The sequence below is a fragment of the Zophobas morio genome, unplaced genomic scaffold (assembly GCF_036711695.1).
Source record: "Zophobas morio isolate AGI-343-1 ecotype UQ-CSIRO unplaced genomic scaffold, CSIRO_AGI_Zmor_V1 ptg000012l, whole genome shotgun sequence".
In the NCBI taxonomy this organism is placed as follows: Eukaryota; Metazoa; Arthropoda; class Insecta; order Coleoptera; family Tenebrionidae; genus Zophobas; species Zophobas morio.
This window is the reverse complement of record NW_026972117.1, coordinates 3851658-3875483: the sequence shown is the minus strand read 5'-3', so window position 1 is coordinate 3875483 and position 23826 is coordinate 3851658. Positions and strand designations below refer to the sequence as shown.

Genomic DNA, 23826 nt, shown 5'->3' with positions numbered 1-23826 from the left:
AATTTATTTCGATGACTCGATTTTCCAATCGTTCATTTTCCAGATTTTTCGATTTTTCAATATTTCGATTTATCATTTTTTTTTTATTTTTCAGTATTTATTTTTTATGTTTTGTGTATTTCTAAGTTTTTCGATTTTTTGACATTTCCGCTTTTCGATTTTTGGATTTTCCAAGGTTTGTGTGTATCGATTTTGAGATTTTCCAGTTTTTGGTTTTTCTAAATTTTCAATTTTTCATTTTCTCGATTTTTTTAGTTTTAGATCTTTGATTTTTTATTTCTATATTTCTCGATGTTTCGATGTTTCTTCTGCGGATTTATCGATTTCTCAATTCTTAAATTATTCGATTTTTCGGGTTTTTGAATTTTCAATTTTAGGATTTTTTAAATTTTGGGTTTTTCAATTTCTCGATTCTCCAGTTTTTCAATTTATCGATTTTTAAAAGCTTTGATTTCCCGATTTTACAATTTTTCGAGTTTTAAATTTCTCGATTTTCAACATTTCGATTTTTCGATTTTTTGACTTTTCGGGTTTTTCAATTTTTCTGTTATTCAATTTTGAGATTTTTCAATTTTTGGTGTTTTTAAGTTTTGTATTTTTCGATTTCTCGAATTTACGAAGTGTAGATTTTTGATTTTTTCATTTCTCTATTCCCCAACGTTTCCATGTATCTACTTCTCGATTTATCGATTTTTCAGTTTATCAATTCTTAAATTAATCGATTTTTCGAGTTTTGGATTTCTCAATTTTTCGATTCTTCAATTTTTCTTTGATCTTCCTATTTATCGTTTTATTAATTTTTCAAAATTTCAGGGATTTTTCAAAATTGCGATTGTTCCATTGTTCAATTTTTAGTTTTAGTTTCTTAATTAAGTTAATTTTAAATTTTGGATTTTTCAATATTACGATTTATCTTTTTTTTTGTAATTTTTCAATTTTTCAATTTTAATTTTTCTGATTTTTAGATTTTGTGCTATTTCTAAATTTTTCGATTTTTTGGCTTTTCGGATTTTCGATTTTTGTATTTTTTAATTTTTATGTGTTTCGATTTAGAGATTTTTCAAATTTTGGCGTTTCTAAACTTTCGATTTTTCGATTTCTCGATTTTTTGATTTTTTCATTTCTTTATTTCTCGACGTTTCGATGTTTCCATGTCCGGATTTATCGTTTTCTGAATTCTTAAATTATTCGATTTTTCAGGTTTTTGATTTATCAATTTTACTTTTTTTTTAATTTTGGGTTTTTGGATTTCTCGATTTATCAGTTTTTCTGTTTCCATTTTGAGATTTTTAAAATATTGGCGTTCCTAAGTTTTCGATTTTTTGATATCTCGATTTTTTGGATTTTAGATTTTTTGATTTTTTCATTTCACAATTTCTCGAAGTTGCGATGTTTCTACTTCTCGATTTTTTTACTTTTTCGTCGTTACGATTTTTGGATTTTCCAATTCTTCTGATTTTGAGATTTTTCAATTTTTGGCTTTTCTAAACTTTCGATTTTTTTATTTCTCGATTTTTCGGATTTTAAATTTTTTCATTTCTCCATCTCTTTATTTCTTGGCGTTTCGATGTTTCTACCTCTCGATTTATCGATTTTTCAGTTTTTCTTTGATCTTTACATTTATCTATTTTTCATTTTATTAATTTTTCGATATTTAAAGGATCTGTCAAAATTTCAATCGTTCAAATTTTCAATTTTTGGTTTTGGTTTCTCAATTTTTTACATTTTCGATTTTTCAATTGTTCGATTATTCAGTTTGGCGATATTGTAATTTTTCGATTTTTTGACTTTTCCGCTTTTTGATTTTTCAATTTTCCAATATTTCATTTTTTCGACTTCTCAATTTTTCTGTTTCGATTTTCCAAATTTTGACGTTTCCAAATTTTCAATTTTTCGATTTCTGTACTTCTCGACATTTCAATTTTTCTACTTCTCAATTTTTAAATTAATCGATTTTTCAGGTTTTTGATTTTTCGATCTTACGATTGTTAAAATTTTGGGTTTTTCGATTTTTCAATTTTACGATGTTTCAGTTTTGAGATTTTTCATCTTTTCGTTCCTGAATTCTTTGATCTTTCAATTTATTGTTTTATTAATTTTTCAGTATTTCAGGGATTTTTCAAAATTTCCATGGTTCAATTTTTCGATTTTTCAGTTTTGCGATATCGATACTGATTTTTTTAAAATCCTATATTTTTTTATTTTTAAAATTTTTTAAATATTAAGAATTTCAATTTATCGATCTTTCGATTTTTCGACTTTTCAGTTTTAAATTTTCGGGTTTTTCAATTTTTCGTTTTTTAAAATCATTGAGTTCCCGATTTTTCAATTTGTCGGTTTTACATTTCCCGATTTTTCAATATTCCGATTTATATATTTTTTTTATTTTAAAATTTTTCAACTTTCATTTGTTCGATATTTGGATTTTGAGCTATTTCGACCTTCTGGCTTGTCGATTTTACGATTTCCGAATTTTTCTCTAATTTTCAATTTTTCGATTCTTGAGTTTTTTAAATTTTACATTTTTCGATGTTTAAATTTGTTGATTTTACGATTTTTTGTTTTGGTTTTTCGATATTTTACATTTTCGATTTTTCAGTTTTGCAATATTGTAATTTTTCGATTTTTTAAATGATAGATTTTTCTATTTTTAAAAATTTTCAAGTATTTGAAATTTCAAATTTATCGATCTTCCGATTTTTCGACTTTTCGGTTTTAAATTTTCCGGTTTTTTAGTTTTTCTATTTTTCAAAGCTTTGATTTTGCGATCTTTCAATTTTTCGGTTTTTAAATTTCTCGATTTTTAAATATTTCTCAATCTTACAATTTTTATTTTTTCGATTTTGAGGTATTTCTAAATTTTTCGATTTTTTGACTTTTCGGCTTTTCGATTCTTGGATTTTCCAATTTTTCTGTTTCGATTTTGAGATTTTTCAATTTTCAATTTTTTAAATTTTGAGCTTTTCGCTTCCTCGATTTTTCAGTTCTTCAATTTCTCAATTTCTTAATGTTTCAGTTTTGAGATTTTTCGAATTTTCGATTCTTCAATTTTTCTTTGATCTTCCAATTTATCGATTTGTCCATTTATAGTTTTATTAATTTTTCAATTTTTCGGGGATTTTTCAAAATTTCGATTGTTCAATTTTTCTATTTTTAGTATTGGTTTCTGGATTATTCAGTTTTGCGATAACGATATTGACTTTTTAAATTTTAGATTTGTCTATTTTAAAAAATTTTCGAATAATTTGGAATTTCAAAATTTCGATGTTTCGATTTTTCGACTTTTCGGCTTTAAATTTCTAGATTTTGCGCTGTTTCAATTTGTTGATTTTTCGATTTCTCAGTTTTTCGATTTTTCGACCTTTCGGCTTTTCGATTTCAGAATTTTTTATTGTTTCAATTTTGGAATTTTTTAATTTCTCGACACCCCGGTTTCCCGATTTTTAAAATTTTCATAATTTTCATTTTTCTCAATTTTTCAACATTTTCGGGAATTTTTCAAGATTTCCATATTTTAATTTGTCAATTTTTTAAATTCTAGATTATTAAATTTTTTGATTTTAAAGATTTTTGTTTTATAAAATTTTCAAGTTTTCGATTATTTATTTTTTGTTATTTATCTGCTTTAAATATATTTCATATTGTACTTGATGGACCGCGTTCCCCTGGAATTTGCGCAAAAAAAATCGCAGCACTTCAGGGGCAAGGGAAGTTCTTTCGAAATTTGTGAGTTCGAATTAAAAAAAAACACCAACATTTCTAGCGAAGTCACAATACGTAAAACTAAGTTTATACTTAATTAGAACGCAGCGAAATCAACTTTGTTGAGCTTAGTGTTGTAGTTGAACTTCACATTTAGATACCTAGGAGGAAACATTTCAACAAGAGCATAATTTAATTAAAACGCCAACAAACCTGTATAGCAATCATAATTAGATTACCTGCTTGTACATAATGGAAAATATTGGCTCCCGTAACTCAATATGCGTGTTTTGTTTTATTACGAAATACAGCCGGAAGCCTTTCTTATAATGTTACTCCGAATCAACAACGACGTGGAAGACAAATAAATCCGAGAGACGTTACAAAAATACGCACTAGGCCATCCGTGAAATAATTAATTTGAGAAATTTCGTCCGCTTTTAGATTCAGAATAAAACATCTGTCACCAGCCGATTAAAGATTTCGACTTCGCCGAAAGAATAGAGAGGAAGATTTAAATTTATACAAAACAATGCGGCCAATCTTCTTATTCAACTCGGCTGTATTTTGCCAAGTGAAAAGCTTTGAAAGATTGAAAAGCACGGAAAGCGTGAACTCAACTTGGAAATGGAACTTTACATACAACTAGGAATCAAGCATATAGGGCAAGAAAGTCGGGGAAGGGGAATTTAGTTTCAGGTTTGAATACCAAAGAAAAAGAATTAGTCACCACAAGAAACACAAGTTTTAAAACCCTTAAGTTGGCACTGCTTCTTATGACTGTTATGAGATACATAAAATCGATTTTTTTTATTCTTAGACATTTTTAAATGAAAATGTTGAACCAATGTGAAAATTAAACGCATTCTTAGGGGTACGATGTAAATTGCATTGGCACAAGGGCATGCGTACAAACACACTGAACATTGCAAAATATTTAACAAATATCAAATGTATCAAAAAACTTACATCTAAAAATATTGTGTACTGGATAATATCGTTTTTACGGTCTCGATAAAAACGGAGACTCATTTAGATTTTTTGGAGGAAATGTGAATTAGTATTTTGATTTTCATTAGATTATTTTCTCAATACAAAAAGTTTGTCTTCTTTTATTGATATTTGAATCTATAATATTGTTTATATTTTACACTACTTAATTTAAGGCATTTGGTAGTGGAAAATTAACCAAATTTTGATGAATATATACAGTTAGGGACATTATTTGAAATTATTTACCCCCCAGAATAGATTTTTACAATGTTAGAATATATCTAATTTAGCAAACTGATTTGCTTTTTGCCATTTATTCTTAAACATTTCAGAAATTTGGGTTACATGAAAATATTGAACAAATTTGGAAATCAGGCACACGTTTTTTAGGATCGGACAAATTTAGAGTGCTTATGTTAAAAAAAATAGTAATAAACACAAGGCTTGGTACAATTTTTTTAGGAAACTGATTTGTCTTGGATTTTTAAATTATTCAATTTTTCATTTTTTTGTTACTTCAATTTTCCGATTTCGCAATTTTTCGAGTCTTCAAGGTGTTATTTTTTAGTTTTTTAATTTTCCAAATTTTGAATTTTTCCATTTTTAGGTTTTTAAATTTTTCAATTTTTTGATTTGCAGTTTTTCATTTCGGTTTCCAATTTTTTCATTTTTTCAATTATTCGCTTTTTCAATGTATCCAGTTTATTATTTTTTACTTTTTTATTTTAATTTTTTTATTTTTGGATTGTTCAATTTTTCGATTTTCGATTTTTTTCATTTTTTATTTTTTCAAGTTAAGATTTGCAACTTTTGGTTTCGGTTTTTTATTTTTAGATTTTTCAATGTTTCGATTTTATAAATTTTTGTTTCTTCAATTTTAATTGTTCCAATTATTTCGTTTCTTTAATTTTTCGGTTTGCAACTTTTCAATTTTTCATTTTTTTTTTCAATTTTACAAAATGCAGAAATTGAAGCATCGAAAAATTTTAAAATCACAAAACTGAAAATCGGTAAATTGAAAAATTGAGTCTGTTTTTTGAGTTGAAATTTTTCATTTCGGTTTTTTACTATCGTTATTTTTAGTTTCTCGATTTTTCAATCGATTTTCTAATTTTTGTGCTTTTTCAATTCAATTTTTTTCCATTTTTCGTTTCAATTTCTCAATTATTTTGTTTCGTCGATTTTACGATATGCATATGTTCAAGTTTTCATTTCAATTTTTGGATGCTTCAATTTTTAAATTTTGCAGTTATTCGATTTGTAATTTTTCGGTTTTTCAATTTTTCAATTTTTGGTTTCTTCAGTTGTTTCAATTTCAATTTTTGGTTTCGGTTTTCTGTTTTCTTTATTTTCTCAATTATTCTATTTTTCATTGTATCGAGTTGATGATTTGTAAATTTTTCAATTTTATTTTTTTTTAATTTTCGGATTCTTCAATTTTTCGATTTTCGATTTTTTAATTTCTCATTTTTTCAAGTTTTCGATTTACAACTTTTGGTTTCGGTTTTTTATTTTTAAATTTTACAGATTTTTGTTTCTTCAATATCATTTTTCTTCAGTTACTTCGTTTTTTCAATTTTTCGATCTGCAACTTTTCAATTTTTCATTTTTTGTTTCAATTTTACGAAATGCATCTCATGAAAATTCCAGAAATTGAAGCATCGAAAAATTTTAAAATCACAAAAATAAAATTTCGGAATAATGAAAATCGAAAAATTGAAAAATAGAGAAATTTGAACAATAAAAAAAATAAAAATCCCCTTATCGAAAAAGTATTGAAAATTCGAAGTAAAAAGCCGAGAAACCGAAAAAAACTCGAAAAATCGAATCGAAAAACCGAAAAATTTTAAAAATTCGAATATTTAAAAATAAAAAATTTAAAAAATGGAGAAACTAGAAGGAAAAATCGAAATACTGAAAAATACTTTAACGGAAATATTGAAAAATTTAATAAATCAATAATTAGATAAATCGAAAAATCTCAAAAAAAAAAATTTAGAAATTTCCTGAATTAAAAAATCGAAAACCTGAAAAAGTTTTCCGATTTTCCAACATTTGGATGTTTCGTTTTCTATATTTTGCGAATTTTCAATTTACAATTTAATGAATTTTCTATTTTTAATTTTTCAATTTTAAATTTTTCAGTTTTTCATTTATTCGGTTTTTGGAGTTATTTCTCATTTCTATTCTTTACTGTCTTTATTTTTACAGCTATTCAAATTTTCAATCTTCCGACTTTATAATTTTTTTGTTTTTTCAATTTTTTGTGTCTGATTTTATGATATGCGTATCTTCAAGTTTCCATTTTTAAATTTTTCAGTTTTCCGATTTTTCAATTCTTGGATGTTTCAATTTTTAGATTTTTTGATCCCCAATTTTTCGTTGTTTCAGTTTTAAGTTTTTTAACCTTTCGTTCTTTCAATTTTAGACCTTTCAGTTTCTGGATTTTTCAATTTTGCGTTTTTTCAGTTTTTTCGATTTGCAATTTTTGGTTTCGGTTTTTTATTTTCTTCTTACAATTTAAATTGTTTCTATTTTTCGTTAATTCACTTTTTCAGTGTGCAATTTTTCAATTTTTCACTTTTTGTGTTTCCTCAAATTTAGGATTAGAATTTCTTGGAGTGTTCATTTTGAAATTTTTTAGTTTTCCGATTTTCCAACTTTTGTTCTTTCAATTTTTAGATTTTGCAATTTTTAGTTTTGCTATTTTTCGTTTAGATTTTGTATTTTTTTTATTTTTGTAATTTTTTGATTCAGTTCAATTTCAGTTTTTTCAATTATTCGTTTCTTTATTTTTGAATTTTCAATCTTTCAATTTTTGGATTTTCAAGTTTTTTTATTTGCAATTTCGCGAGTTTTCAATTTTTAATTTTCCAATTTTTAAATTTTCAATTTATCGATTTACAATTTTCCGTGTCGGTATTTTATTTTCTTTATTTTTGCTTAATTTTTTGCAGTTTCACGAGTTTTCAATTTTCCATTTTTCGATTATTGATTTTTAAATTTTTTGATTTTTCAATCTTTCGATTTTAAATTTGTTTAGTTTTCCGATTTTCCAAGTTTTGGATGTTTCAATTTTCAGATTTTGAAATTTTTCGATTTGCAATGACACTTGTTTTCAAACTTAAATTTTTCTGTTTTTAGATTTGTCAGTTTTCGATTTTTCAGTTTTTCGACTTTTCAATTTTTCGAATGAAAGAAATGGGAAAATTTCAAAATTCTAAAATTCAAAAATAATAAATGAGAAAACGAAAAAGTATAGAATGAAAACTAAAAACTGGAAATCAAAAACTTGGAACATTTTTAAAGTTAATATTTTTCAATAATTTTTTTATATTTCCATTTATCCATCTTTCGACTTTACCACTTTACGGTTTTTTTTTTCGTTTCTGGAGTATTCGATTTCTTAACTTTTCGGTTTTCACATTTTCGATTTTTTGGATTTTTTCAATTTCTAATTTTTCTATGTTTTGATATTAGAATTTTTAAATTTCTCGATTTTATAATTTTCTGATGCTTCAATTTTTCGATTTTTGAAATTTTAGATATTTCGGTTTCTCGATTTCTCGTTTTTGTGATTTTTCAGTTTTTCGGTTTTTAGATTTTTTAAACTATACGCTTTTTACGTTTTTTTATGTTTCGATTTCCCGATTTTTTAATCTATTTTTATTGCAATTTCTCGATTTTTCGAAATTTCGATTCCCCGCAATATCCAATTTTCTCGATTTTTTAAATTTTCGAATCAAAGAAATGGGGAAAATGCAAAATTCTAAAATTGAAAAATCAAAAATGAAAAAACGAGTAAGTATAGAATGAAAACTCAATTTTTCATGTTTTCATATTTCCTTTATCGATCTTTCGATTTCTGAATTTGTCGATTTATCTATTTTTTTAAATTTTTCAATCTTTTACGATGTTGGACTATCAGTTTCTCAGCTTTTCAGTTTTGGATTTTTCGAATTTTTAGCTTTTCGAAATTTTTGGAGATTTTGAATTTCCAATTTTACGATGTTTTAATTTTGAGGTTTTTAAATGTCTTCCTTTTTGAGTTTTTGATTTTTCTATTTTTAAGTAATTTTTTTTTAAACTATACATTTTTACGATTTTTTTTGTTTACATTTCCGGATTTTTAAAATTTTTATATCTCAATTTTTCGGTTTTTCAACTTTTCGAATCAAAGAAATGGGAAAATTGCAAAGTTTTAAACTGAAAAATCAAAAATTGAAAAACGAAAAATTATGTAACAAAAACTTTGAAAAATCTAAAAACTGGAAATCAAAAACCTGAAAAATTGATGAAGCGCAAAGTTGATAAATCGAAATATTAAAAATTGAGGAACTTAAAAATCGAAAAATTGCAAAATCCAAAAAACGATGTTGTAAAATCGAAATTTTGAAAATTAAATAAATTGAAAAATCAAAGATTGAAAATTTGAAAGACTGAAAAATGAAAAATGATATAAAGATAAAATCGGGAAAACCGAAAAATGACAAATTGTGGAACCGAAAAAATTGAAAACTTGCAAATTGAAAAATTAAAAAAAATTGCAAAAATGAAGAATTATGAAACCGAAGCATCGAAAAATGGAAACATTGAAAAATTATAAAAATGTTTTAAAAACTATGAGTCATAATATTTTGCACGTTAAGAAAGGATTTATTTGGCAAAATTTTGAGATGTCGTCATCAATTCTTTGCGAGGGAATAAACGAATAAATAAATCTTAAAACGGTTGCGAGATTTCAGAGCATCCGGTTTTTCAGTTTCAAAATTTTTTTCCAAAAATCTGGACGGCTAAAGTAAAAACTGAACACGAATTCATACACCAGGACACAAATTTACTATTGTAAATTTTGGAGATGATGTCATCAAATTCCTCTTGGGGATGATTAGCCAATTTTTGGTTGGCTTTCTAGTATCTATATGATAGTCCTAATAAAATAAATAGGGAAGGCAATTTTTTCAAGTTTCTGTGTTTACTTGGTACATAAGGAAAATAATAACATAATTTAGTTTACCTTTCCGTCGCTCTTCCTGTAGGCATCGTGGATCCTCCACACTAATTCCGGCCCTGCGCTCGCCGTCTGCTTCCCAATTTCGAAGAACTGCCCAATAGGGTTGGTCTCGAGCGGGCTCTGGGCGCCTCCGCCGCTCTTGAACTTGGAGAACATCGTAGTGGTAGGCATTGACAGCTTCATAGGTACGACTTTACGCTCGACCACCAAGAAGCACCATTTCAAAATAAAAACCCGCGATAAATTCCCGTTTTACGAAAGCGCGCTCCGAACGAATAAGTTCCCCATGTTCGGCCGTTTCCTGCAACAAAATCGCAAACTTAGAGTGTATTAGAAATTTATCGCAGATTTATAGTGCGTTTTATGGGGGAGATCTGCTGATGCGGGTTTAATTTTACGAATTTATGAAGCGACTTATGAGTTATGCGTTTCGGCGAAATAGATTGCGGGGATTATCAAGGCATCAAGGAATGTGTTGAGGGTGATAAATTGTGTCTGGGTTGATACCTAGTCCTGGTGAATTTAAATCTGAATGCAGCGTCTTCAAGAATAATTAAATTAGTTATACGAGTAAGCAATTTAAATGAGTCGTTTATGTCTAAGGTGATATAAGAACCTCCAGCAAGTATTTACAACAGCTTTCAGACGTAATTTCGGCGATATTTGAAATGTAAATTGCAGCTATTTAGTATGCGTTTCACTTTCATGATCGTTATTTTCTGCCAAGTTTATATTAAAGTGCCCGCTTCTGAGGCAGAGTGTTTTCTTTATAATCGTCAGATAAATGTGGCGGTTATTAACATTGTGAAATATTTTTACGAGCTAATTTGGCTTTGAGCAACCGGTGATACGATTACCGAACTTCCAAAACGAAGAACGTTTTACTTTGGCGAAAATTTAATTAGAAAAGTTTGTGGTCTTTGAAAAATCAGGTTTTTCGCTTGTTTTGACTAGGGTTTTCGGAAATTGGCTCTATCGGAATTTTCAGCGGTTTAATTTTATAATAATCCAGGTCTCGAAATATTCATACATGAAATAGTCTCCTTTTCTCCTTCGCGGTAAAATTTTAATCAAAATATATCTCTTCATCCTCCCAAAAAATTGTAGATGTTACTCAAAATTTTGCCGCATGAATCCTATCGAAAATTCTTCATTCATTACAATCATATTTTTTCGAATTGTTTAGCGAGGGTGACTCAAAAAATTAATGAATGTGTCAATTTATTTATTTTTTTGACCAAATCAGAAACCACTGGTTCCATGTGCATCTATACAAATTGACATGTCCTCTTATACAAATGTTGATGACGTCGTTACAAAATTTTATAAAAGAGAAACTCACTTGAAACAAATAAATAGGTATTACTTTGATAATTTTTCAAAAAATATGGAAATTTTTATTGCACGAGAGAAGTTCTGTCGAAAAAACCTTTATCAATTTTATTTTTTACAATGTTTCGATTTCTCAATTGCCCGGTTTTTAATGAAACAATTTTTCAATTGTCAGGTATTCAATTTCTCAATTATAGAGTTTTCAATTATTGTTTTTACAGTTATCAGTTTTTTAATTTTTTTGATTTTTTAACTTAATGATACATATATCAATTTTACGATTTTGCAATTTTTCGATTTCATCAATAATCGATTTTTCAATTTTTGTAATCTTGTAATTTTCCATTTTTACAGTTTAATAATATTCAGATGTCCAGTTATTCAATTATTCAATTTTGTTTTTTTACAAATTTTTAATTTTTTGATTTTTAAATATTCGAAATTTCAATTTTAATTGTACATGATTCTGATTTTTCAATTTCATAAATTCTCCCAATTTTTTTATTTTTAAATTTTAATTTTTCGGTCTTACAACTGTGTATCTAATTTATCAATTTTGTGATTTTGCAATTTTTTGATTTTTCAGTTTTAAATTTTAAAAACAATTCCAATTATTCGATTTCTCGATTTTCAGTTTTTCGATACCTTTATTCTGGAATTTTTCCATTTTTCGATTTTTCAATTTCTTTTTTCTCAGTTTCTCAATTTCAGTTTTGTGATTATTCAATTTTTCAATTTTTTGACTTCTATATTTATCGATTTTTCAATTTTCCGATTTATCTATTTTTTTATGTTTCAGTTTTCGGATTTTTCGAGTTTTTTTTCAATTGTTTGATATGTATTTGAATTTTAGAATTTTTCGATTCCAAAATTTTTCAGATTTTTCAACTTTTGGTATTATAGTTATGAAATTTTTCAATTTTTTGATTTTTCAACGTTAATGAATTGGCAATGTTGCGATTATCCAATTTTTCAAATTTGTAATGTTGAAACTTTCAATTTTTTGATGTTTAATAGTTCAAAATTTCAATTGTAATTTCACACGATTCTGATTTTTCAGTTTCATAAATTTTCCCAATTTTTTTGTAAATTTTATATTTTTCGTTTTTACAATCGTGTATCCACTTTCTCAATTTTTTCTCAAATTTTCGATTTTCGTGATTTTCGATTTCTCGACTTTACAACTTTCGATTTCTCAATTCCCAGATATTTTAGTTTAGACATTTTTCAGTAGTTTTCATTCTTCAATTTTTCTTTGATTTTGCATTTATTTTTAAATTTATTAATTTTTCCAAATATTAGTTTTTCAAATTTCATTTCAGGAATTTTTCTGTATTTCGATGTTTTAATTTTTCATTTTTTTGACGTTTCAGTTACCCGATTTTTCAATTTTCCGATTATTATCCAGTTTATCCATATTTTAATTCTTCGAATCCTTAAATTTTAGATTTTTCGGTCTCTAAATTTTTTTATTCAGTTGGTCCATTTTTTTTATTTTCCAAATTTTTATTTTTAGAGTTTAGATTTTTAAATTTTGATTTTCAACTTTTCGGTTTTAGATTTTTTGGTTCTCAATTTTCCGATTTTTCAATTGTTCGGTTATTAAATTTTTCGATTTTGCAATTTTTGACGAAATTTCGATGTTTAAATATTTCGATTGTTAAATTTTTGGATTTGTCTGTTCTTTAAAATTTGTAATTATTGTTTTTCTCTGTCTTTTTTGTATAGCTTTTGTCTCTTTTCGACCCTTTGCTCTGTTAGTCAATAAATCAATATTATTATTTTTATTAAATAAACATTATCAATTTTTCAGTTTTTAATTTTTCGGTTTTCGATTTTAGGTTATTTCTATTCCTCAACTAGTCGATTTCTAGCTTTTTAGATTTTTCGACTTTTTGGTTTATGGATTTTCTGGATTTTTACATTTTACGATTTTTCGATGTTTCGATATTGGGATTTTTCATTTTTTTGATTCTTCAGTTTTCAATTTTTCAATTTCTCCATTCTTCAATTTTTCTTTGATTTTACAATTTATTAATTTTTCAACATTTCATTCTAGGAATTTCTCTGTATTTCGATCCTTCAATTTTTCAATTTTTCGATTATTCAATTTATCGATATTTTCGTTCTTCGAATTTTTAAATTTTAGATTTTTCGGTTTCTACATTTTTTGACTTTTCAGTTGGCCGATTGTTTTAATTTTAGTTTTTTTAATATTTAGAGTTTAGATTTTTAAATTTTGATTTTCATCTTTTCGGTTTTAGATTTTCCGATTTCTCAATTTTTCAATTTTTTTATTTCTTGAGTTATCGAAATTTCCATATTTCGATTTTGCGACTGTTCAGTTTCCAAATTTTTTTGTTTTTCAATTTTTATTTTTTCAGTTTTTCGATTTTGGGCTATTTCCATTTCTCAACTATTCGATTTCTAGATGTTTCGATTTTTCGGCTTTTTGGTTTTTCAATTTTCCGGATTTTTTTGCGATTTTTCCATTTTTCGATTCTACAATTTCTTGAATTTCCAAATTTTGATTTTTCGATTTTTTTATTTTTGACTTTCTCAATTTTCTAATACATATTTCAATTTAACGATTTTTTAATTTTTCGAGTTTTATATTTTTTGATTTCCCCATTTATCGACTTCTCGATTTATAGATTTCTAAATTTTTTGATTTCTAATTTTGGGATTTTTAGATTTATCGATTCTTCAATTTTTCCTCAAGTTTGCAGTTTTTCGATTTATTGATTTTTCCAAATAGATATAAATTTTTCAATACTTTATTTTAGGAATTTTTCAGTACTTGGATACTTTGATTTTTAAATTATTCGACCTTTTGTTGTTTCGATTTCTCGATTATTCAATTTTTCGATGTTCAATTTTGCGAAATTTTAAATCTTCGATTTTTAAAATTTTACGTTTTTACCTTTCTAGATTTTTTGACTTTTTACTTCGACTTTTCTATATTCCAATTTTTTGAATTTTTGGAGTTTAGATTTTTCAATTTTGATCTTCAACTTTTCGGTTTTAGATTTTTGGATTTTTAATATTTGTGATTTTTTACGATTTCTCGATTTATCGAAATATCGATTTTTCGATTGCTCAGTTTCCAAATTTTTCGATTTTCCAATTTTCCTGCGCTACGATTTTGGAATTTTTCAATTTTTTGCCTCTTCAATTTTTAAATTTTTTAAATTTTAGATTTTTAGGTTTCTGGATTTCCAGTTTTTTTAAATTACACATTTTTCAATGCATCAATTTTTTGATTTTACGATATTTTGATGTCTCGAATTTCTGATTTTTTAAATTTTTTATTTCAATATTTTAATTTTTCGAAATTTCTACTTCCTGACATCCCAATTTTCTCGTTTTCTCAAGTATTCCGCATTTTTGCCCCAATTCAATTTTGGAAATTTTTAAAATTTTAGATTTTTGGGGGTCTAGATTTTCCGATTTTACTTTTCTGTATTGGTCCATTTTTTTTATTTTCCAAATTTTTATTTTTAGAGTTTTAGATTTTTAAATTTTGATCTTCAACTTTTCGGTTTTAGATTTTTCGGTTCTCAATTTTCCGATTTTTTAATTGTTCGGTTATTAAATTTTTCAATTTTTCAATTTTTTAATTTCTTGAGTTATTGAAATTTCCATATTTCGATTTTTCGACTGTTCAGTTTCCAAATTTTTCGGTTTTTCAATTTTTGGATTTTTTGATTTTTATTTTTTCGGTTTTACGATTTTGGGCAATTTCCATTTCTCAACTATTCGATTTCTAGGTTTTTCGATTTTTCGGCTTTTTGGTTTTTCCATTTTCCATTAGATTTTTCGAGTTTATTTTTCTGTATTTCGATCTTTCAATTTTTCGATTATTGAGTTGGTCCATTTTTTTTATTTTTAGAGTTTTAGATTTTTAAATTTTGATCTTCAACTTTTCGGTTTTAGATTTTTTGGTTCTCAATTTTCCGATTTTTCAATTGTTCAGTTATTAAATTTTTCGATTTTTCAATTTTTGGATATATCTGTTCTTTAAAATTTTTATTTATTGTTTTTCTCTATCTTTTTTATTGTACAGCTTTTGCTTCTTTTCGACCTTTTGATCTGTTAGTCAATAAATCAATATTATTATTATTATTAAAGAAAAACAATCAATTTTTCAGTTTTTAATCTTTTTGATTTTACAATTTTTCGTTTTATTAATTTTTCCAGATATTAATTTTTCAACATTTCATTCTAGGAATTTTTCTGTATTTCGATTCATCGATTTTTCGACTTTTTGATATTTCGATTTATCGATTTTGCAATTTTTCGATTATTCAATATATCAATATTTTCGTTCTTCGAATTTTTAAATTTTAGATTTTTGACTTTTCAGCTGGCCGATTGTTTTAATTTTTATTTTTTTTTTAATTTTAGAGTTTAGATTTTTAAATTTTGATTTTCAATTTTCCGGTTTTTTATCTCTAATTTTCCGATTTTTAATTGTTTGGTTAATTTTTCAATTTTTTGATTTCTCGATTTATCGAAATTTCGATGTTTCGATTTTTCGACTGTTCAATTTCCATATTTTTCAGTTTATCAATTGTTGGATTTATCAGTTTTTTTTAAATTCGCCAACTTTTCAATTTTTAATTTTTCGGTTTTTCGATTTTGGGCTATTTCCACTTCTCAACTATTCGATTTCTAGGTTTTTCGTTTTTTCGGCTTTTTGGTTTTTCCATTTTCCAGGTTGTTCGGCGAATTTTCCATATATCGATTCTCGAATTTCTTGAATTTTCAAATTTTGATTTTTCGATTTTTTTATTTTTGACTTTCTCAATTTTCTGATACATATTTCAATTTAACGATTTTTAAATTTTTCGAGTTTTATATTTTTTGATTTCCCCATTTATCGACTACTCGGTTTATGGATTTCTCAATTTTTTGATTGCTGATTTTGGGATTTTTGGATTTCTCGATTCTTCAATTTTTCCTTAATTTTGCAATTATTCGATCTTTTGTTGTTGCGATTTCTCGATTATTCAATTTTTCGATGTTCAATTTTGCGAAATTTTAATTCTTCGATGTTTAAAATTTTACGTTTTTCGCTTTCTCGATTTTTTGACTTTTTAGTTCGACTTTTCTATAATCCAATTTTTTGAATTTTTGGAGTTTAGATTTTTCAACTTTGATCTTCAACTTTTCGGTTTTAGATTTTTCGATTTTTAATATTTTGTGTCATTTTTTATGATTTCTCGATTTATCGAAATATCGATTTTTCGATTGTTCAGTTTCCAAATTTTTCGATTTTCCAATTTTCCTGCGCTACGATTTTGGAATTTTTCAATTTTTTGCTTCCTCAATTTTTAAATTTTTTAAATTTTAGATTTTTCGCTTTTTGGATTTCCAGTTTTTTTAAATTACACATTTTTCAATGCGTCAATTTTTTTGTTTATTGATTTTTCCAAGTAGGTATAAATTTTTCAACACTTCATTTTAGGAATTTTTTAGTACTTGGATTCTTTGATTTTTCAATTTTTCGATTTTTGATGTTTCGATTTCTCGATTATTCAATTTTTCGATGTTCAATTTTGCGAAACTTTAATTCTTTGATGTAAAATTTTACGTTTTTCTATATTTTAATTTTTTGAATTTTTGGAGTTCAGATTTTTCAATTTTGATCTTCAACTTTTCGGTTTTAGATTTTTCGATTTTTAATATTTTGTGTGATTTTTTACGATTTCTCGATTTATCGAAATATCGATTTTTCGATTGTTCAGTTTCCAAATTTTTCGATTTTTCAATTTTTCTATGTTACGATTTTGGAATTTTTCAATTTTTTGCTTCTTTTCTAAATTTTAGATTTTTCGGCTTCTGGATTTCCAGTTTTTTTTAAATTACACATTTTTCAATGCATCAATTTTTTTGTTTTACGATATTTTGATGTTTCGATTTTCCGATTTTTTGAATTTTTTATTTCAATTTTTTGGTTTTTCGAAATTTCTACTTCCCGACATCCCGATTTTCTCATTTTCTCAAGTATTCCGTAATTTTGCACCAATTCAATTTTGAAAATTTTTTAAATTTTAGATTTTTGGGGGTCTAGATTTTTCGATTTTATTTTTCTGTATATCGATCTTTCAATTTTTCGATTGTTCAGTTGGTCCATTTTTTTTACTTTCCGAATTTTTATTTTTAGAGTTTTAGGTTTTTAAATTTTGATCTTCAACTTTTCGGTTATTAAATTTTTCAATTTTTCAATTTTTTGATTTCTTGAGTTATCGAAATTTCCATATTTCAATTTTTCGACTGTTCAGTTTCTAAAGTTTTCAGTTTTTCAATTTTTTACGATTTCTCGATTTATCGAAACATCGATTTTTCGATTGTTCAGTTTCCAAATTTTTCGATTTTCCAATTTTTCTATGTAACGATTTTGGAATTTTTCAATTTTTTGCTTCCTCAATTTTTAATTTTTTTAAATTTTAGATTTTTCGGTTTCTGGATTTCCAGTTTTTTTTAATTACACATTTTTCAATGCGTCAAAAAATGATTTTACGATATCTTGGATGTTCCGATTTTCTGATTTTTTAAAATTTTTTATTTCAATTTTTCGATTTTTCGAAATTTCTATTTCCCGAATCTCGACTTTCTCGTTTTCTCAAGTATTCCGCAATTTTGCACCAATTCAATTTTGGAAATTTTTTAAATTTTAGATTTTTGGGGGTCTAGATTTTTCGATTTTTCAGTTCTTCGATTTTTATATTTTTTAATTTTGGAATTTTGAAATTTTAGATTCATCTATTATTTAGTTTTCCGAATTTTTAAGTTTCAGATTTTCAATTTTTTCATGTTTTGGTTTAACGATGTTCGTATTTTTCGACTTTTCGGCTTAAATATTTTCCCATTTTTAAATTTTACAATGTTTCTATTTTACTATTATCTGATTTTTTAATTTTTCGATTTTAAAATTGTTCGATTTGCAATTTTATATTTTTGCAGTTTTTCGATTTTACAATTATGTATCCAATTTTTCATTTTTGTGATTTTACAATTTTTTGTTTTTTCAGTTCAGTTCAATTGTCCGGTTTTTAATGAATTACTTTTTCATTTTTCAATTTTATAATTCTTCTTTCTAGAATTTTTTCGATCTCCAAAATTTTAGGTAGTATCCAAATTTCTCGATTTTTCTACTTCTCGGTCGTAGTCAACAATAAAAAAATTATAGGGTGTCAAAACTCATTTCGTTTTTTACACTATAACGGTTACCACAAATAAAAATTTGCAAAACCAAATTTCGTAATTTTTTCAAAGAACCGAAATCGTTCGACTGCACTTCAAAGCGGAGCGGAAACCCCCGCCCAATTTTTTTTCCACCCAGACAAAATATTAAAGTATGCAAACGGGTAAATAACAATTTATCCGGGCTGAATCAAAACCGCTAACCAGAACGCAACAATTTAAAAGCGCGACCTTTTCCGTTTAGCCGGTCCCCTAAAAAAACGCGCGTCAAACAGACGAGACGACAGCTTTAAATTTTTAATGCACTCTGTTTCTTCGAGCGTAACTCGGAATTTGATCGGCAGAGCATAACAACGGAACAAACACACATCTTAAAATTTAATTCTAAACAAACATTGTTTCGAAAGCGCATTCAATTTTGACGATCAATATTTTCTTTGTGGTCGGTCTTCATCGATTCGTGCAAGAACAAACAAGGCTTTGTAAGATTCCCAAGATGGGTAGTTAGAGGACGTTTAACTAGACGGGAGCTTTTGATAAATCCCGGTGTGACAACGGACGAAATAAACCGAACGAGTGGATGGGGATTGTTATGTTGTATTATTAATTTATTATAACACAAAATTGGTTTTAGCTTTACAATTTTCAAACTAAATTAGTAACAGTGTTACAATTCATGTCTCCATTAAGGGTGCATTTATGCAATTTTCTGAAGCCATTTATTCCAATTCCAATAACAGTAAGTGCACTCTATTCAGTTTCCACACAATGTTGTTACGTTTCGTAAGAGAAAATGCGAGTTCCAAGTACGCTTTTAATTAAAATTCATTTCTGCATTAATTAGTAATATTTTTTTAGAATCTTTTAAAAACTTTTTGATTCATTTTAATTCTCCACGGACCCACTTTAAACTGCACTCCAACACCGAGCTCCCAACTAAAAACAGTAATTAAACCAAATCCCGCGCACTACATTTAATTATCTTTTTTTCCCTCCGAACTTCACACAAAATTAAGATTTATCTGCGAGCAAAACGCGAGTTAAAATCGTCTGCATCAAGCTAAGAGACGTAGACAATTTAGTGGCTCGTCGGAAGGCAATTAGAGCACCCTAAAACACTTTTATTCTTTTCGGGCCTCTGCCAGCTGGAAGTTGAACAAATTCATCTCGAACGTGTTTCTTGCACTACGTGCGGAATGCCGACGTTCTATTCAACAGGCCGTTGAAGCGAACTTGAGTTTTCCCTGTTATTTTGTTCCCAGTACGAAAAAACAAAGTAGTAATAGTTCGAAATTGTTAGCAAAATTACAATATTTGATTTTATCATATTGTTATTTTAATTTCACACGCAACTGCGAATTTTTCTTTTGATTGCAATGCATCCCACTGGAATATTGATTAACACTAATAATAATTTAAATTTATAACCGAGTTTGTTAATTTAATTTTACTAATAAAATGTTTGCTGAATTTAAAACAAATCGATCGCTCGTGCAAAAAATAGGGTTGGATTGTGCTGCAAATATTATGAAGTTCCGCTTAAAACAATACACTCCACTCGGGTCAAACATGGCATTATTTATTACAGTGAGGTAAAGTTCGCTTCTCGTTTACAATATGTTACACTGAAACACTCATTTGTTCTATTTGTGTGTTGTTCTCAAAGTATTTTCACTTTATTACTTTACGAGGATAAGCTAAAAAAGTATTGTAATCGAGTTCATCGGACAACTGGACATTTTCATGTTTTTTCGACGTTTCATGGCCTCTAGAGTACGAAAAAATAGAAGAATAAAATTTCCGTCTCTCTCTATGTCTAGTCTACTATTTTACAATAATAGATGTTATTAAAATTGTATAAATAACGTACTCTTCCACTTGTGGTTCATGAATCCGTGTTAAATGTTTATCCTAGACATCGATATGGGAAAAATCAAAATTGAATTTTCGATTTTTCGGTTTCAAATGTCTCGATTTTCCAATTTTTCGTTTCTTCAATTTCTAGCTGCTTCAAATTTTTTATTTCTTAAGTTTCTGATTCTTCAATTTTCAATTTTTTTATTTTTGGCGTCTTTAAATTTAAGATTTCTCGACTTTTCGATATTTCGATTTCCCGATTTTAAGATCTTTCAGTTTTTCGATTATCCAATATTTCGATTTTTTAGTTTTTCCATTTTTTATGTTTTCAGCTTTTCGAGTGTTCAATTTTTCGATTTCCGTTTTATTGATTCATTAATTTTAATTTTTTGATATATCAGTTTTGGGATTTTTCAATTTTTTGATTTCTCGATTCCTCGATTTTTCATTGTTTAGACTTCTTGCTTTTAAATTTTTTGGTTTTTCAATTTGTCGTCATTTTCATTTCGATTTAAAAATTTTTTTTGATGTTCCTATTTCCTTATTTTTAATTTTTTTGATATTTCGATTTACCGGTTTATTAATTTTGGGATAAATCCGTTTTTGGAATTTTTCATATTTTAAATTTCGGATTTTTTATAATTTAGATTTTTCGATTTTTTCGTATTTCTATTTCTCGATTTGTCTATTTTTCGATTTTTTAATGTTTCGATTTCCTGATTTTTCGATTTTTGGGTTCCTCGATTTTTCTGTTTATAAACTTACGAATTTTTAAATTTTAGATTTCTTGATTTCTCGATTTCTCGATTTCTCAACTTCTCGATTCTTCGATCTTTCAATTTATAGGCTTCTCGTTTTTAGATTTTCCGGTTTTTCGAATTTTCGATTTTTTAGGTTAATTTTTTTTTTAATTTTTCAATCTTTAATTTTCACCTTTGGCGTATTCCGATTTCTCGATTTCTCAATTTGCTCATACTTGGATTTCTTGTTGTTTCAATTTTTCAATTTCTCAGTGCTTCGGTTCAAATTTTTCGATTTTCTAGTTCTTCGTCATTTTGGTTTTTGAATTTTCCAATTTCTCAATTTTTCAATTTTTCGATTAAATTTTTTGATTTTCCAATTCCCCAATTTTTAAATTATAGATTTCCCGATTTCTCCTTTAATTTTCCAATTTTTCAGTTTTTCAATTTTTCGATTAATTTTTTTTTGATGTTTCTATTTCCTTTTTTAAATTTTTTAATATTTCAATTCTTCAGTTTTGCCTTTTTTGTTTTGTCGATTTGTTAATTTTTCAATATCCCAGTTTTAGGATTTTTCCTCTTCTTTTTTCTACTTTTCCATTTTATTTCTCGATTTTTCGATTTTTATGTTCCTCGATTTTTCCATTTTTAAATTTTTTAATTTTTGGATTTATCGATTTTTTAGATTTAAAATGTTTCAATTTTGCAAAATTTTTCGGTTTTGGGCGATTTCCTTTTCTCAGCTTTTCGATTTCTCAATGGTTTCATATTTCAATTTCCCGATGTCTCAACTTTTAAATTTTTCGATTTCTCGGTTTTTGGATTTTTCAACTTTTCGATTTTATCGTCATTTCAGTTCTGAAATTTTTCACTTTTTCCATTGCTCGATTTTCAGTTCTTCGATTTCTCAATTTTCTGATTTATCGATTTTTTAGATTTAAAATTTTTCAATTTTTAAAATTAAAATTTTTCGCTTCTGGGCTATTTCGATTTCTCGATCTGTTATTTCTCGTTGTTCCAATTTTTCATTTTGTCAACTTTTCGATTTTTTATTTTTCGCGTTTCCATTTTTTTTTATCGATTTTTGAATTATTGGGTTAATTTTTTTGATTTTTCAGTACTTCGACTTTTCCTATTTTATTTTCATATTTCGATTTCTCGATGTCTCTCAATTTTTCTGTTTTTCGATCTTTCAATTTTTCATTTTTCCAATTTTTCGACGTTTCAGTTTTCAATTCCTCGTTATTTAATTTCTGGAGTTTTTTAGTTTTTCAATTCTTCAATCTTGGTTTTTCAAATTTTCGATTTCTCGATTTTTTATTTTTCGATTTCTCGATTTTTTATTTTTCGATTTCTCGATTTTTTATTTTTAGATTTCTCAGTTTTTTGTACTTCAGTTTTACGACTTTTCTATTTTTCGATTCTTCAATTCTTCAATTTTTTAATTTTTGGCGTCTTTAAATTTTCGATTTTTCGTTTGTTTAATTTTCCAATTTTTCGATTTAAAAATTTTCCTTATTTTTTTATTTTTTAATATTTTCAGTTTTTCGTTTTGCATATTTTAAATTTCGGATTTTTTATATTTTAGATTTTTCGATTTTTTCGTATTTCCATTTTTCGATTTTTTGATGTTTCGGTTTCTCAATTTCTCAACTTCTCGATTCTTCGATCTTTCAATTTATAGACTTCTCGTTTTTAGATTTTCCGGTTTTTCGAATTTTCCATTTTTTAGATTATTTTTTTTTAATTTTTCAAACTTCAATTTTCGCCTTTGGGGTATTCCGATTTCTCGATTTCTCGATACTTGGATTTCTCGTTGTTTCAGTTTTTCAATTTCTCAGTGTTTCGGTTTAAAATTTTTCGAATTCCTAGTTCTTCGTCATTTTGGTTTTTGAATTTTTCAATTTTTCGATTCAAATTTTTGATTTTTCAATTTACCAGTTTTTTAAATTATAGATTTACCGATTTCTCGTTTGATTTTCCAATTTTTCGATTTTTCCTTTTTTCGATTTAAATTTTTTTTTTTTTTTGATAAATAAATTCAATAAATTATTATACCTACTCTAAATCAGAAAAATTGCAAAAATATGAAATTGAAATAGAAAAATTAAAAAATTTAAAAACTCAAAATTAGAAAACCGAAAAATTTAAATCCGAAAAGCCGAAAAATCGAAACAAAAAAAATTGGAAAAATTGAAACTTCTAGAAAAATTTTAAATTTAAAAAGTTGAAAATTGAAAAACAAAAATATCCAAGGACCAAAAAATTTAAAACTTTAAAAAATCGAAAAATTAAAATATCCCAACTCATAAAAAATTAACTCATCAAAAAATTTAAAAATAGAGAAATCAGGGCATCAAAAAATCGACAATTTAAAAAATTGTGCGTTGGAAATTCTTTCATTAACCCGGATAACTGAGAAAACGAAAAAATGTAAAAATATAAAACTGAAAAATAAAAAAATTGAAAAATTTCAAAATTGAAAAATTAGGTAATTGTAAAATCGGAAAATTGCAAAAACTTGAAAAATGAATAACGGAGAAAACAAACAATTTTAAGAATTAAGATGAATTACAAAATTGAGAAAGTTATTTATTAAATTTCGGATAATTGAAAAATCAAAAAAGCTACAAAAATGAAAAATTGGATAAAAAATTATGAAAATATGTAAACCTGAATACATGAATACATAAAACTGAAAATCGAATAATTTTAAAATCGAAAAATTGCAAAATTATGAAATGGAAATATCAAAAGCTTGAAAAATTAATAATAAAAACTTGGGAAATCGAAACAATGAAGCTCTCGTAAGTGGAAAACTCAAAATTGAGTTACTGAATCAACGAAAAATTAAAAAAAATGAAGAATTATGAAAATGAAAATTGAAAAATTATTTGATTAAAAACTGGACAATTGAGAAATCGAAAAATTGTAAAAATATAAAACTAAAAATCAAAAAATTGCAAATTTCCAAAATTG

General features: G+C 26.0%; 1 protein-coding gene across 4 annotated transcripts in view; it reads right to left on the bottom strand.

The window, feature by feature from the left end:
- The window catches only part of LOC135127667 (SCY1-like protein 2), a 274358-nt gene that overhangs the window by 182483 nt on the left and 68049 nt on the right, over positions 1–23826 (bottom strand). For all 4 annotated transcript variants that reach the window (XM_064054200.1, XM_064054197.1, XM_064054199.1 and 1 more), the window contains exon 2: positions 9713–10010. In XM_064054200.1, coding sequence (XP_063910270.1) covers positions 9713–9892 — 180 coding nt within the window. In that variant the 5' untranslated portion in view covers positions 9893–10010. The remainder of the gene's footprint in view (positions 1–9712; positions 10011–23826) is intronic.